This window comes from Carcharodon carcharias, chromosome 7, assembly GCF_017639515.1.
Source record: "Carcharodon carcharias isolate sCarCar2 chromosome 7, sCarCar2.pri, whole genome shotgun sequence".
NCBI classification, from domain to species: domain Eukaryota; kingdom Metazoa; phylum Chordata; class Chondrichthyes; order Lamniformes; family Lamnidae; genus Carcharodon; species Carcharodon carcharias.
In genome coordinates, this window is record NC_054473.1 from 10,644,047 (window position 1) to 10,660,004 (window position 15,958).

A 15,958-nucleotide genomic window follows, 5' to 3' on the forward strand; every position below is an offset into this window, starting at 1 on the left:
GAACGGAAAAAGCTGGAATCAGATGTAACAGTATTACAGTTGAATAAAGGCAACTACAGAGGCATGAGGGAGGAGCTGGCCAGAATTGACTGGGAGATGAGCCTAGCAGGAAAGACAGTGGAACAGCAATGGCAGGAGTTTCTGGGAATAATTTGGGAGACACAGCAAAAATTCATCCCTAGGAAGAAGAAACATACTAAAGGGAGGACGAGGCAACCATGGCTGACAAGGGAAGTCAGGGACAGCATAAAAGCTAAAGAGAAAGCATACAATGTGGCGAAGAGCAGTGGGAAACCAGGGGATTGGGAAGCCTACAAAGACCAACAGAGGACAACTAAAAAAGAAATAAGGGGGGAGAAGATTAAATATGAGGGTAAACTAGCCAGTAATATAAAAGAAGATTGCAAGAGTTTTTTTAGATATATAAAGGGTAAGAGAGAGGCAAAAGTGGACATTGGGCCACTGGAAAATGGCGCTGGAGAAGTAGTAGTGGGGAACAAAGAAATGGCGGAGGAACTGAATAGGTACTTTGCGTCAGTCTTCACGGTGGAAGACACGAGTAACATCCCCAAAGTTCAAGAGAGTTGGGGGGCAGAGGTGAGCATGGTGGCCATTACCAAGGAGAAGGTACTAGGAAAACTGAAAGGTCTGAAGGTGGATAAATCACGTGGACCAGATGGATTACACCCCAGAGTTCTGAAGGAGATAGCTGAAGAGATAGTGGAGGCGTTAGTGGTGATCTTTCAGGAATCACTGGAGTCAGGGAGGGTCCCAGAGGACTGGAAAATCGCTAATGTAACCCCCCGTTTAAGAAGGGAGTCAGGCAAAAGACGGGAAATTACAGGCCAATTAGCCTGACCTTGGCCCTTGGTAAGATTTTAGAGTCCATTATTAAGGATGAGATTTCAGAATATTTGGAAGTGCATGGCAAAATTGGGCAAAGTCAGCATGGTTTCATCAAGGGGAGCTCATGCGTGACAAATCTATTAGAATTCTTTGAGGAGGTAACGAGTAGGTTAGACACAGGAGAGCCAATGGATGTTATCTACTTGGACTTCCAGAAGGCCTTTGACAAGGTGCCGCACAGGAGGCTGCTCAGTAATATAAGAGCCCATGGTGTTAGAGACAAGGTACTAGCATGGATAGAAAAATTGGCTTTCTGGCAGGAGGGAGAGAGTGGGGATAAGGCGGTCCTTCTCAGGATGGCGGCCAGTGACTAGTGGAGTTCTGCAGGGGTCAGTGTTGGGACCACAACTTTTCACTTTATACATTAATGATCTAGATGAAGGAACTGAGGGCATCCTGGTTAAGTTTGCAGATGATACAAAGATAGGTGGAGGGACAGGTAGTATTGAGGAGGCGGGGAGGCTGCAGAAGGATTTGGACAGGTTAAGAGAATGGGCAAAGAAGTGGCAGATGGAATACAACGTGGGGAAGTGTAAGGTCATGCACTTTGGTAGGAAGAATAGAGGCATAGACTATTTTCTAAATGGGGAGAGAATTAAGAAATCTGGAGTGCAAAGGGACTTGGGAGTCCTAGTCCAGGATTCTCTTAAGTTAACTTGCAGGTTGAGTCGGTAGTTAGGAAGGCAAATGCAATGTCGGCATTTATTTCGAGAGGACTAGAATTTAAAAGCAGGGATGTGCTGCTGAGGCTTTATAAGGCTCTGGTCAGACTACATTTAGAATATTGTGAGCAATTTTGGGCCCCGTATCTCAGGAAGGATGTGCTGGCCCTGGAGAGGGTCTAGAGGAGGTTCACGAGAATGATCCCAGGAATGAAAGGCTTAACATATGAGGAACGTTTGAGGACTCTGGGTCTATACTCGATGGAGTTTAGAAGGATGAGGGGGGATCTGATTGAAACTTACAGAATACTGAAAGGCCTGAATAGAGTGGACGTGGGGAAGATGTTTCCATTAGTAGGAGAGACTAGGACCCGAGGGCACAGCCTCAGAGTAAAGGGAAGACCTTTTAGAACAGAGATGAGGAGAAACTTCTTTAGCCAGAGAGTGGTGAATCTGTGGAACCCATTGCCACAGAAAGCTGTGGAGGTCAGGTCATTGAGTGTATTTAAGACAGAGATAGATAGATTCTTGATTGGTAAGGGGATCAGAGGTTACAGGGAGAAGGCGGGAGAATGGGGTTGAGAAAGTTATCAGCCATGATTGAATGGCGGAGCAGACACGATGGGCCGAATGGCCTAATTTCTGCTCCTTTGTCCCATGGTCTTATGATTGTGTTTCTTGTATTACAACAGGGACCACACTCTAAAGCACTTCATTGGCTTTAAAGCATTTTTTTCATGCTGAGGTCACAAAGGGCACTATATAAATTCAAATTCTTTCTTTTTCTAATTATTGATATTTGTGGGAGGTTGCTGTGTGCAAATTGGCTGCTGTGTTTTCTATATCATAATAATGGCTGCACTGCAAAAATTTGGTTGTAAAATGCTTTGGGAAGCTCTGAGGCTGTGAAAGTCCCTGTACAGGTACTTTTTACCTTCCTTTTGAAATTATTGTGAAAAGTGCAATTGGTTTTAGCACTTGGTGGGGCAGTGGTGGGTGGGCGGGGAACGGAGAATAGCAAGATATAGTACAGAAAGGACAGATTTACTGAGGCACAGGGCAGGGTTTTTGAAGACCGATGGATGTTGGGCCAGCAGCAGGGGGACCCAGACTTTTATACCTCCAGCTGGTGTGCCTGTTTGCCAGCACCATCCCACCCACCTAACCCCCCCACCCCCCAAAGCTATTTTTGAGAAGACTGTGCCAGGAGCAGGATGGCAACCTACCTGCAAGTAGCAGGTAGCTGACTGAGGTAATTAAGAGACCTATTGAGGCCCCACTCCAGCGCCGGCTGGAATTTCCCAGTTAGCAAGAGGAGCCCAGGTTGTGGTTGATACATGTGAGAGGAAGCAACCTTCAAGCAGGGAGCAGGGGACGGGATGCAGCCCTTCATCCTGCTTAGGAACCCCGCCCCCAGACCTGCCATGGCCAGCGGGCTGCAGCTTCCAACTGTCCAGTGGAGGAGTTAGCCTCCACAGTCACGGCCTGGCAGCTGTGCCCATTTTCAGATCAAATTTTGATCTGATCTTCAGAGGATACTTCCATTGTGAGGCTCCTTCTTTCTCTCTCCGGAGGCATTGGCAGCTCTCACCTCAGACAGCCTGGCTGCACGTGTTATTGCCGGAAGGCCTCCACTTGAGCCTCAGGCTTCGGAAAGCCACCCAATGCCCGAAATTGGAAGACAAGTGTGCCCCCTGGCCACTAATCGGCCAGCTCATCAAAATCCACGTTGGTGACTCTTCCCCATATTAACTGAGACTTGGGAAGAGAGATTCAGAGAAAGGACAGAGATTAATGGTGAAACAGAACGAGAAACAGAAAGAATGCCGATTTTCTGAGACTCAGTAAGATTGGACTGAGATTGACAGGGGCACAGAGGGAGAATCAGGGAAAGGACAGAAATTAGTTCAGGCATGGGGAGAGAAAAGTATAGAAAAAGAGACTAAAACTGAAAGGATTGAGAGAAATAGACCCAAGAAAAAAGAAAAATAGGAACATCTAAAGGGGATGAAACAAAAAGACAGAACAGAGAGATTGAAGAGGAAGAAGCACAGAGAAAGAAGCACAGCAAGGGGAAGAGAATGATAGACACAGCTAAAGATGAACAAAGAGAGATTTACTTCTGTTGACACTTTAAAAACCAGGACTGACTCCCATCTGGATCCCTGCAAGATTGGTAAATGAGGTAAATAGACCTTGTCTGAATATAATTAGGAACCCCTGGTGTAGTGTAGCATACTTGGAAAGAATAAGAGAGGATGATTCAGCAAGTCAGCCAAGGTTGAAATATCAGTAAATAGAGAGGGACAGAAAAGTGAACAGCATGTGATTGGTGGTGGCATTTTAGACAACTGAAGACCCAACTGATTTAGTTTAGAGTTAGGCTTTGAAATGGATGACCAAAACAGGCAGGAAGTTGTATAAATGGGCAAAGCAGGGTCCCGGGTTGCCATTTCCTTTGGACAGGTGGTCTGTGTGTGGAAGATCCAGTTGTACCAACCTGTCCAACCACAGGCCAGCAATTCACTTCCTACATTCAAGCTATTTTCTGACCAACCTAAAAACGGCCCTCTTCCCATCTAGAGAAGTACTTTTTTTCTTTTAAATGTATTTATTCGCGAGACATTAACGTCATGGCAAGACTGGCATTTATTACTCACCTCTGGTTGCCCCTGATAGGTTAGTGGTGAAGGTGCTCCCACAGTGCTGTTTGGTTGGGGGTACAGGATTTTGTCACAGCGACAATGAATGAAGGGGCAATATATGTGTGCGAGTCAGGATTGCGTGTGATTTTTAAGTGATAGTGTTTCCACGTGTCTGCTGCCTTTGTTCGTCTAGGTGGTCGATGGTTCAGACTTGTGGTGAGCGAAAGGATCTTGCCTGTTGCCACCCCCTAGCTGCCACTCCACCATTATTTCAATGGCTAGCAAATGTTTTGAATCTAAAGCTTGCCCAAAACATTAAAGTGGAAGCTACATAAACTTGAGTGAGAAAGGATGAGTTAAAGTAGAGTGAGAGGAGGTTTATAAAGAGCTTAAAACTGGCATGGACCAGTTGGGCTGAATGGCCTGTTTCTGTGCTGCAATTTCCAAGTAATTCTCTGAAAAACAGAGGAACCCTGTCACTGCCACTAATTCAACTGGTGTGATAGATACTGAGAGTAATTTTTGTATTCCACATGTTTGTATCCCAATATGCATATGTATGGTCTGTACATCTTTTACTGTTCAGCCCTCCTGCAGCTTAAGTAGTCACATGAAGGTGTTTAGGGCTGCTTCAAAACGGTTCATGTAATCAAAATCTCCATCAGATTACAGCTTCATTCTCCGTAAATAGCAACTTGTTTAGATAATGCTGCTTTCATGGTCGAGAGGTTTATCTCTTAGCAAGGCTGTTTCTCAAAGTGTTTCCAGTTCTTCATTTCATAACTCTGTTATACTGATAATTGTGGACCAACTCTGACCTTTAATTTCCCCTCACTGGCACTGGGACATTAGACCAGGTGCATCGTATGGTACAGTGGATATGTGGTGTTTAGTGTATACAAAGTCAATGCCTTGTATAAATTCCAAACAACAGTAACAATTTGCTTAGTTCTATTGTATTGCTGCTAATATAAGTTTTTTTTAAGCTTGAAAATATGTCATCTGACATCCTTTTCATCATTTAATAGCCAACACTGGATGCAAAGTGACCTCTACTCATCCCAGGTCGCCAGTGTTGCCACAGTAATGATATTAACTCATAAATACAGAAAGTCTGTGCAATCCATCACTCGAGCTATGGTGCCAAACCTTAAAACATAAATGTCATTTTCTGTTATAAAGGTTGGCGGCAACATTACGCTGATGTTGATGCTGAAGATGTGGGCAGGGTTCTCAATGAGTACTTTGTCTCTGTCTTCACTAAGGAGAGGGATGATGCAGTTATTCTATTTAAAGACGGGGAGTGTGAAATAATAGATACAATATGCATAGTGAGGGAGGATGTACTGGAGGGACTGACATCCTTGAAGTTGGATAAATCACCAGGGCCGGGTGGATTGTGTACCAGGCTGTTAAAGAAAGCCAGGGAGGAAATAGCAGATGCTCTGAGGATCATTTTCATTCCTCACTAGATGCAGGCAAGGTACCAGAGGATTGGAGCTCTGCAAACGTTATGCCATTATTTTAAAAGGGTGCAAAGGATAGGCCTAATAATTATAGGTTGGTCAGTCTGACTTCGGTGCCGGGCAAATTATTGGAATCAATTCTGAGGGACAGGATAAACTGTCACTTCGAAAGACACAGATTGACCAGGGATAGTCGACGTGGTTTTGTTCGGGGAATGTTGTGTCTTACTAAATTAATCGAATCTTTTGAGGAAGTAACAAGGAGGATTGATGAGGGTAGTGTAGTGGATGTTGTCTACATGGATTTTAGTAAGGCATTTGACAAGGTCCCACATGACAGACCGCTCAGAAAAGTAAAAGCCCATTGGATACAGGGGAAGGTGACGAGTTGAATCCAAAATTGGCTCAGTGACAGGAAACAAAGGGTAATGGTTGATGGATATTTTTGCAAAAGGAAAACTGTTTCCAGTAACATTCCACAGGGCTCAGTGCTGAGTCCCTTGCTGTTTATTATATATATTAATGATGTGGACTTAAATGTGGGTGGCATGATTGGGAAATTTGCAGATGACACAAAAATTGGTTATGTAGTTGATAGTGAAAAGGATAGCTATTGTCCCCAGAATGATATCAACGGCTTGGTTGAGTGGAAGGAAAACTGGGAGATGGAATTCAATCCAGAGAATGCATTTGGGGAGGGCAAACAAAGCAAGTGAATACACAATAAATTGGAGGATATTAGGAGGAGTAGAAGAATTGAGGGACCTTGGCGTGCATGTCCACAGGTCCTTGAAGTGGCAGGACAGGCAGATAAGGTGGTAGGGAAAGCTTATGGAATGCTTTCCTTTATTGGGTGAGGTGTTGAATACAAAAGCAGGGACGTAATGATGGAACTGTATAAAATGGTGGTTAGGCCACAGCTGGAATTTTGTGTACAGTTCTGGTCACCCCTTATAGGAAGGGCATAATTGCTCTGGAGAGAGTACAGAGGAGATTTACAAAAATGTTGCCAGGGCTTGAAAATTGCAGCTATGAGGAAAGATTGAATAGTTTGGGGTTGTTTTTTTTTGGAATTGAGGAGGCTGAGGGATGACCTGATTGAGATATACAAGATTATGAGGGGCCGCGATAGGGTAGACAGGGATGTCCAGTTTCCCTTAACAGAGAGGTCAATTACCAGGGGGCACAGGTTTAAGGTGATTGGTAGAAGGATTAGAGGGCTTATGAGGAAAAACTTCTTCACCCAGAGGGTGATGAGTGCTTGGAATTCTCTGCCTGGTTTTGTGGTGGAGGCAGAGACCCTCAATTCATTTAAAAGGCACCTGGATCTGCACCTAAAGTGCTGCAACCTGCAAGGCTACGGACTTGGGATTAGAATCGGCAGCTAGTTTTTTTTCTATTTTGGCCAGCGCAGACATGATGAGCTGATTGGCCTCTTTCTGTGTTGTAACTTTTCTGTGGCTCTATTACACTATGGCAGATCTCAGAGAGCTACCCTGGCAAATCTCCATTCCCAAGCCCCAATCCACAGGTTTGAGCGTGTAGTCAAGCCTAACACTCCCAGTGCAGTGCTGAGGGAGGCACTGTGAAAGAAATATCTTTCGGATAAGGTGTTAACCAAGACACTGCCCTCTCAGGTAGACATAAAAGATCCCACAGCACTATTTCAAAGGAAGTGGAATTTCCCCAGTATCTAGGCCAATATTTACCCATCAACCAATAACACTAAAACAGATGATCTGGTCAATATCACGTGGCCATTTGTGGGAGCTTTCTGTGTGGAAAATTGACTGCATTATTTCCTACATTACAACAGTGACCACACTTCAAAATTACTTAATTGGCTGTAAAGCACTCTAGGATGATCTGAGATCATGAAATGTGCTATATAAATGGAGTCCTTTCTGTTTCCCATTATTGGCAGACTACAGACAGTGAGCTCACCAAACAATACTTAAATGATCCCGGAAATTAGGGACACAATGTTGTGCTGAGCTGATGCCTCAATTCCATAGAAAGCACACCTGGCTTAGATATTGGGTGGTATTTAATGGCGGTCTCGCCTGCTGGCTGGAGAGCCAATGGGGCTCCCGTATCACCTCTTTTAAAGCCTGCAGAATTAAGTGCCACTCAAGCATTTAAATTGGGTCGTTATTGGTAACAATGACTGGAGACCGGAGTCCTGCCCACCAAGAGCTGCTGGCCAATCAGCTGCTCAATTGAATGACAGCACCACTGGGAAGACAGTGGCTGCTGCCGGTACAGCACCCACTTGAGCCAAGTATCGTCGCTGGATCCCAGGCCACAGGTGAGGGATGGTGGCAGGGGGATCGGGGTGAGGATCGTGGAGGAAGGGGTAGACCGCAAGGGCAGGGGGCTGGCACTCAGCAGGCCTCTAACCCCTTCCCAATTCTAGGTCCCTAGATCAGGCACTGAGTGCCTTTGACCAAGGGAACCACCCCCACCACCCCCCCCCCCTCCTCCACTTCCTGGGAGCCTGCAAGGAACCCCGCGTGAGCTTGCTTGTCATGCTTCTCTCAAGGCGAGCGCCATGCCCACCGCTGTGTTAATACCAGCGGCAAAAGGTGAGGCCCTTAAGTGGCCATTAATCACCCTCTTAAGGGCCTCAATTGGTGGTGGGGAGGAAGGCCACCGAGTGGCCATCCTGCCACAGGCTTAATCAGGATAGAAGCAGAAAAGCAGGGGTTCCCCACCTAACACCCTCCCGCCTGGTTAAATGCCCCCGCCACCAAACCCGCCACGGTGGGGGGGGCATTAAATCCCACCCATGTTGTCATTCCATCATCGTCACTGATCCAGAACTTTGGAACTCCCTGACTGACACATATTGCACATTACCAGGAAGACTGCAGCAGTTCAAGGAGAAGGACAATGAACTTCAAGAGGCAATTAGAGTTCGCCAATAAATCACTATTTCAGGTACACCCCGCTCCTAGCTGAGTTGGGAAATGCAACACCAAGCACCAAGGATAGGACTGAACCTTGCTAATACTGTCTTTAAAAATGTTAGCTCTTATCTTCGTGCACAATTGAAAAGAGCAAAGTGGAGTAAGTAAAGGTTAACAACAAAACATAGTCTTCAATCTACAACCTTAGGCTTACACCGGCTCCCTCATGTTAACTGCCATATATTATCCATCTTCTATGTGAGTATATAGTGCACCATATTTTGTAAAAAGTATCCTAGAGCAGCAACTCACAAACTCCAGTAAGGCTTTGAACCCTTTGATTTTAGATCATAAAGGGCAGAGACTCCTCGGCTTGACTGCTGGAGCTCTGTCTCAAGTGAGATTATGCAACAGTAGCAGAGCCTCACTGTTTCTATCCTAATGGTTTTGAGTATTGGGAAATGTCCAGGAGACCCAATCCAACCTGCAGTTTCTTTTAGTTTGATCAGCTGCACCTTCCCACCATAATCTCTTGTCAATCCTTTCTACCTCCAGAAACCTCAGCTGAACTGTCTCTTGAAGCCACTCACACTGTCTGCTTCTCTGTTAATTTCTTACCTAGTTGTATTACCCTCAATGTGGAAATGTTCTATCAGATTTGCCTACTTATTTTCAGATGAAACGTTGAACTTTAGCTCCTTGTGCTCTCATGGGTCGATATAAAAGATCCCGTGGTACTACTCGAAGAAGAAGTTCTCTTCAGTGTCCTGGCCAATATTTGTTCCTCAACCAAGATCACTAAAAAACAGATTATCTGATCATTTTCTTGTTGCTGTTCATGGGAGCCTGCTATGTGCTGCCACATTTTCTATATCACAACAGTGACTACACTTTGAAACTATTTCATTGGATTGTAAAGTGTTTTGAGCTGTTCTGCATGTTTGAAAGGTGCTACATCCATACAAGACTTTCTTTTCCTTTTCCCCTTTAAGCCTAATTTGCTCATTTCTAACATATATCCACTGGTATTTGTTCTAATATTGCACACATCCTTTACTGATACAAAACTCAGCACCGTTTTCTACATAACCAGACAAGGGGTTGGAGACTGAATTTTCCAGTTTTCTAAAATAAAATTGGGTAAAAATGATGTAGGTAGACTCACAATAAAGCTATGCATCATCAGTCTTTGGGGATGTAAACGCAGGAGAGGGTAGCATCAGGCAGCAGTGGCCTCAGGGACATAGCATGACTGAGGAAGGAAGCAGTAGTGGCCTGGAGCTAATGTAACAGCAGTGTAGGAGAGGAGGGAACTGCATGACCCTCAGGATCCTGCAGTGTGTTCTGATTAGGATCAGCAATGTTTCTGATTCTGAGGGTATGCTTGTTAGTTTCACTACCTTCTGAAAATATATATATCACACCAGAAGGTCTGGCTTGATTATTTATTCATGCAGAATAGCATTTAATGCTTAGTAGCAAAGCATGGCATCCCCCATTTTCATCACTCCACCATTGATGGTTGTGTCTTCAGCTGGCTTGGCCCTAAGCTCTGAACTTTTCTTGTTAAACCTCTCCAAATCATGCTTTTTCTCTCTCTCTCTCTATCTATCTCTCTATCTATCTATTTATCTACTCTCTATCTCCTCCTTTAAGCCATTTTTTAAAACCTACCCCTTTGACCAATCTCTTGGTCACTTGTCCTAATATCTCATTACATGGCTCAGTGTCAAACTTTGTTTGATTATGCTCCTGCTGGTGTCATTCTTAGCTCGCTGATATTGCTCTTTCCTCTGAATCAGAAGGTCATAGGTCCAAGCCTCATCCAGAGATTTGAGCACATAATCTAGGTTGACCAAGGTAGACAAAGAGAATATGAGAAAAAAGTAATGGGATATCAAAGCAAATAACAAGTTTTATAAATACACTGAGAGATGCGAGGTAAAGGGGCATGTGGACCCCTTTACCTCGCATAGATGAATACAGGAGGGGCTATAATGGGTAATAAGTAAATGGTAGAATTGTTAAATGAGTATATACCTGTTTTCATACTGGATGTAGAGGACAAAATACCAATGATACAAGGGAACCTAAAAATAAGTTGAGGGGAAGAACTTAATGGATTTGACATAAGTAAAAACAAATGGGAATGGCAAAAATAATGGGACTTAAAATAATACATGTCCAGAAACGGATGGATTCCACTTCAGGATATGAGAAGAAATAGGAGAATTGCAGAATTTTCTAAACACTCTAAATTCAGGAATGTGCATTTGGATTGGAAAATTGCAAATGTTATTTATTTAAGAAGGGAGGGTGAAATCAAGTAATCACAGACTTGTCAGCTTAACATCTGTTATAGGGAAGTTGTGGATATATTATTAGGAATGAAGTGACTGAGCACTTGGACAAATACCAGCTGATCAAAGAGAATCAGCATGGATTTGTGAAAGATAGATCATGTCTGACTAACCAAGTTGAATTTTTTGAGGTCATTAACATGGTGGATAAAGGAGTGTCTAGGGATGTTGCCTTTATGGACTTCGAGGGGGAATTTGATATGCTTCTATGTGAGGTTATTAGTGAATATACAAGCGCACCAAATTGAAGGTAACTTTGTGACATGGATTGTTAATTCGTGGTGGAAACAGAAAGTAGCGATAAAAGGTTTGTTCTCTGATTGACAGGATAAGAAAAGCGGTGTTCTAAGGATCTGAACTGAGGTCTCAGCATTTCACCCCAGATATTAATCAGTTGGACGAAGGAGGAGAGAGTTCTGTGTCTAAGATTCTACCAGGAGTCCCATAAAGCAGCACAATATTGATGGAATAACAGTTGTAAAATTGTTAGCACCATAAAGTCTGTTGACTGGAGCACTCTCTGACTGATCCCAGCAATAGTGCCGTGACAGTCAGATGCTGATTCCGACACCTTTTATTTCCCCATTTGCCTTACGTCGATATTTAATACAGCAGAATCGTCTCCAACGCAAAGTGACCAGAAGAAAGGATGACCTACCTCATCTGGCAAAGTCCTCACTGCAGCTTCAGCAACCCCAGTTGCTGCTGGCACTGGGCATCAGTACCTCCATTTTAGCACAACAGGCAACTTGTATCGAACCTTGTTTAGACCTCGCTTGGAGTACTGTGCATAGTTCTGGTCTCCATACTACAAAAAGGATATATAGGCATTGGCAGAGGTGTGAGAAAGGATTTACAAGGATGATATCAGAATTGGAAGGCTATAACTATCGGGAGGCTATAAATATCAGGAAAGATTGAACAAGCTGAGACACTTTGCTCTAAAAATGAGAAGGCTAAGGGCTGACCTGATAGAGGTCTTTTAAGGTTATGACAAGTTTTAATAGGGAAGATGTAGAGAAGATGTTTCACTGGTGGAAGGGTCTAAAACTAGGGGCCATAAATGTAGTACAGGCCTAAATTTTTCGCTCGTTGAAAACGCGCGATCAGCGGGCCTAGGAGCGGACAGGAAACAGGCCCCCGACCGTCTCCGCGATTTCATGAGAAAGGCTCAGCACTGCCGGTGGGGGTGGGAAGAGGGCTGGTGCTGACATCACCGCGGGTGCTGGTGAGTGCTTCTACTGAGGTCCCTGAAGGTAGACAGCTGCCTCAAGCTGCTGCAGACCTCTACAGAATAAACAAAACAACAATCCTGCAAAATATGTCCATGCGGCACAATCAAGCATCTGAAAGCATACCTCATAAAAAAAAAACCGTCCCCAGATATCTCTTATTTCTTCCCCATGGAGATTTCATCCCTCCCGGATCGAGGTTTGAGCAAAAATGTAAAGGCCGCCTGGACGATTAGCCCGTCCGCCAACCGTAAAAGTGGACAGGCCACGAAAAATCACTTTCAATTGCCTCCTTAATAGTTGCCATTTCCCACAGTAATGCACTGGAGTGTCAGCCTAGTTTACATGCCCTGGATTGGGACTTAAACCCTTAACTTTCTGACTGAGAGGCAAGAGGGCTACTCACTGAGCCATGGCTGATAAGGGGATTTAAACAATAGCCAATTCGCTGACCAGCTCCTGCTGCATTCTGACTCTTCATGTCACGAGCAGCACCATGAGATAATTCACACCCACTGCCCGTACACATGAGTGGCCACATCATAAACTGCTCTCTCATCCAGCCAATCAGAAGATTCCTGATTTTGGTTATTTTAAAAATATATATATTTTAAGGAATAAAGGGACAACTTCAATGCAGTTCTACTGTTGTTGCTTCTTGATCAAGGGGGGAGAACTGTGTGGTGCTGTCTTCTGTGTATTCTCTATAACCCACCAGTAAATTAATTATAGGTACCCTTAAGCAGAAGACCACCAAGAGTTCAAGAACTGTAATGGGTTGCAGTAACTGGCGAGCGATCCTCTAATTATAAGCTGTGAAGGAGATGGGTTTACAACAGTGAGGCACTGTCATTGCTAGTTCATTTACTCCATTCACTGCCTATGGATACTCAAGGGGGCAATTGCAAGCAATCTTCTTGCCTTTGTGTTGCATTACATCCGCGCACACACGCAGTTACAAGGAGTATTTACAGAATACTAATTAAGGAAAGTGCTGTGTTCCAATCTGATTCCTATTCACATCACAGGACAGATTTATACATTCTTCAGAAGCCACACTGGAACGCTGCTCTGAGCATTATGGAGTTTTTCTATCAGTAAGGCAGTGGTTTTACACTGTGTGAGGCAGTTCCTCTTTTCTCTCAGGCTTGGGTCTTTTTTTCTTCTAGAGAAGAGAAGACTGAAGGGTGACCTGATAGTCGCCTTTAAGGTGATGAAAGGGTCTGATATGGTAAACGTAGGGAAGATGTTTTCACTTACAGGCATTTCCAAAACTGGGGAGCCACAAATATAAGATAGCCACTAATCCATTCAAAAGGGAATTCAGAAGAAACTTCTTTACCCAGAGAGTGGTGAGAATGTGAAATAGCACCGACACTTATTTAAGGAGAAGCTAGATAATCATATGAGGTGGGGGGGGGCTGGGTGGTGGGGGGAAGGAATAAAATGATATATTGATAGCATTAGATGAAGTATGGGTGGGAGGAAGCTTGTGTGGCACATGGCACAGTTAGACCGAATGCCATGTCTCTGTGCTATAAATTTGATGTAAAAACAGTGGGGAAAAGAACACTTGGCAACGTTTTCCTCCAATGCCCTTTGTGTAATTCCACGAGGACTTGCCTCCTGTGCAGCTCCTCTGGAATACTGTGTACAATTTTGGTCTCTTTTTTTGAAAAAAAGGATATCATTGCATCAGAAGCAGTTCACAGAAGATTCACTCGACTCATTCCTGGGATGAAGGGCTTATCCTATGAAGAAAGGTTGAATAGATTGGGCCGGTATTCATTGGAATTTAGAAGAATGAGAGGTGATCTTATTGAAACATATAAGATACTGAGGGAAATTGATAGGGTGGATTCCGGGACGGTGTTTCCTCTTGTGGGGGAGACCAGAACCAGGGGACACAGTTTTAGAATAAGAGGGGAATCTCTTTTAAAATGGGGGTGAGGAGACATTTTTTTCTCTCAAAGAGTCATTAGTCTCTGGAATTCTCTTCCCCAGAAAGTAGTGGAGGTTGGGTCATTGTATTTATTCAAGGCTGGGTTAGATAGATTTTTGATAGACAAAAGAGTCAAGGGTTATGGGGGCAGAGAGGAAGGCAGAGTTGAGACCACAACCAGATCAACCATGATCTTATCGAATGGTGGAGCAGGCTAGAAGGGCTGAATGGCCTACTGCTGCTCCTAGGTGGTGTGTTCCTATAAATGACAGCAACATGGGTCTCTGGTCCACTACTCCAGTAAAAGTGAGTGATTTCAGGAGAAAGATATAGTAGCAGGAAAAGTATACAAATATCTTAATAGTGTGTGCTCAATGTTTTAAAAAAAGAAAGCCAGTGTGGTTCATAGAAATACATAGTGCAGGATGCCATTCGACCCCTCATGCCTGTGCTGGCTTTTTGAAAGAGCTGTCTAATTGAAACATTTACTGCCACATTTTTACTTTCATCCACTTTGAAAGTGAAACAAACCCACTAAACCGCTTACCTGCTATTGTGAGAAATAAGTTAGATCTTCAAAGGAAGTCAGCCTTTATAATCCCAGAAAATTGTTTAGATGCTAGGCTTTTGTCTCCAAGTGTTTAAGCTCCCTGCTTATTCTGTTAGATATAGTCAAAGGAGGCTTTTTGTCACATAACGTGTTGTCAAAGACACCATTTGAAAGTTATAAAGATAAATTTAGTGAAGGTTTAGAACTCTTTATCATTTATGTGATCAGAAAAATAATATTATTTCTGCAAACATCTTGCAATACAATTCTTTTGTGTAATTAACTTTCTTGCTAATAAATCTGAGTGTTGGTTTAACCTGAACATTAGAGCCTGACAATGTGGTATCATACAGCCTTTTGGAATGGGTTAGAGAGCCTGGACGGCATCCATATGGTCTGCAATGCTGTGATAATAAGGTCATGGTTGGTCCTGTAACAAGCTACACAATTCATGGCAGCATTTAAAGGTATGGGTTTCAGTTCATGGGAAACAGGCCTTGCAGTGGGAACTGCCTTTTTACTGTGTGTAAATTTAGAATGTTGGGTATGATCCTGAAATATAAATTCCTCTACTGCACATTTAGCAAGGTGAACATTTTTACGTGCACAGGTAGTTTGTGTAAACATCCTGTCGATCATTGAACCAAAAAAGAAAATGATCTCTTCTTCCCTTTTCAGATGCTGTTGGTGAATCATGGCTAAAGTGCAAGAAGGCTTTGTTCAGTGCCTGTTCCCATGGAAACAGCGTTCCCTGCTTCTCAAAGATGACAAAAAGTGTTTGTCTAAGATTCTGTTTATCAGTAAATATACATTTGAACTGACTTCATTTTCATCAACCCCTTGGTGTTAGCTGACAGCAGTTGTGCCCCAGTGTTTTATTGAGGCTGTCTATACATCAGCCCAAATATTACTCCCCTTATACTGTATGTACATATGGAACATTCCATCATGTCGTACCTCAGCTCTTCACTTGAAATCTCATGTTATAATACTGGATGGTTCTGTATTTGTTGTGTTCAGTTGAATAAAGTTTTTCTTTGGCAATGTACTCGTCGTTTTCCTTTGCACAGCACCTGTCAGGTTTCAGTCAGCGCCTCACCTTAGGTGCTAATGAACTACCTGTGAACCCCCACCTGTGGTTAGGATGTCAGTGCAACGAAATGATCAATGCACAGAATTTAAAACCTCCACCGTAACGGGCACGAACTCCCCGGATTGAACCTCAATCTGTGTTGGGCAAGGCTGACCTCAGGCGAGTTAATAGTTGAGAAGATGACAGACTGACT

General features: G+C 43.7%; 1 protein-coding gene across 1 annotated transcript in view; it reads left to right on the forward strand.

The window, feature by feature from the left end:
* LOC121280224 (MICOS complex subunit mic25-like) overlaps positions 1–15,716 on the forward strand; it is a 452,141-nt gene extending 436,425 nt beyond the window's left edge. Inside the window, exon 8 of the mRNA XM_041191988.1 lies at positions 15,351–15,716. Coding sequence (XP_041047922.1) covers positions 15,351–15,374 — 24 coding nt within the window. The 3' untranslated portion in view covers positions 15,375–15,716. The remainder of the gene's footprint in view (positions 1–15,350) is intronic.
* Positions 15,717–15,958: the final 242 nt, after the last annotated feature.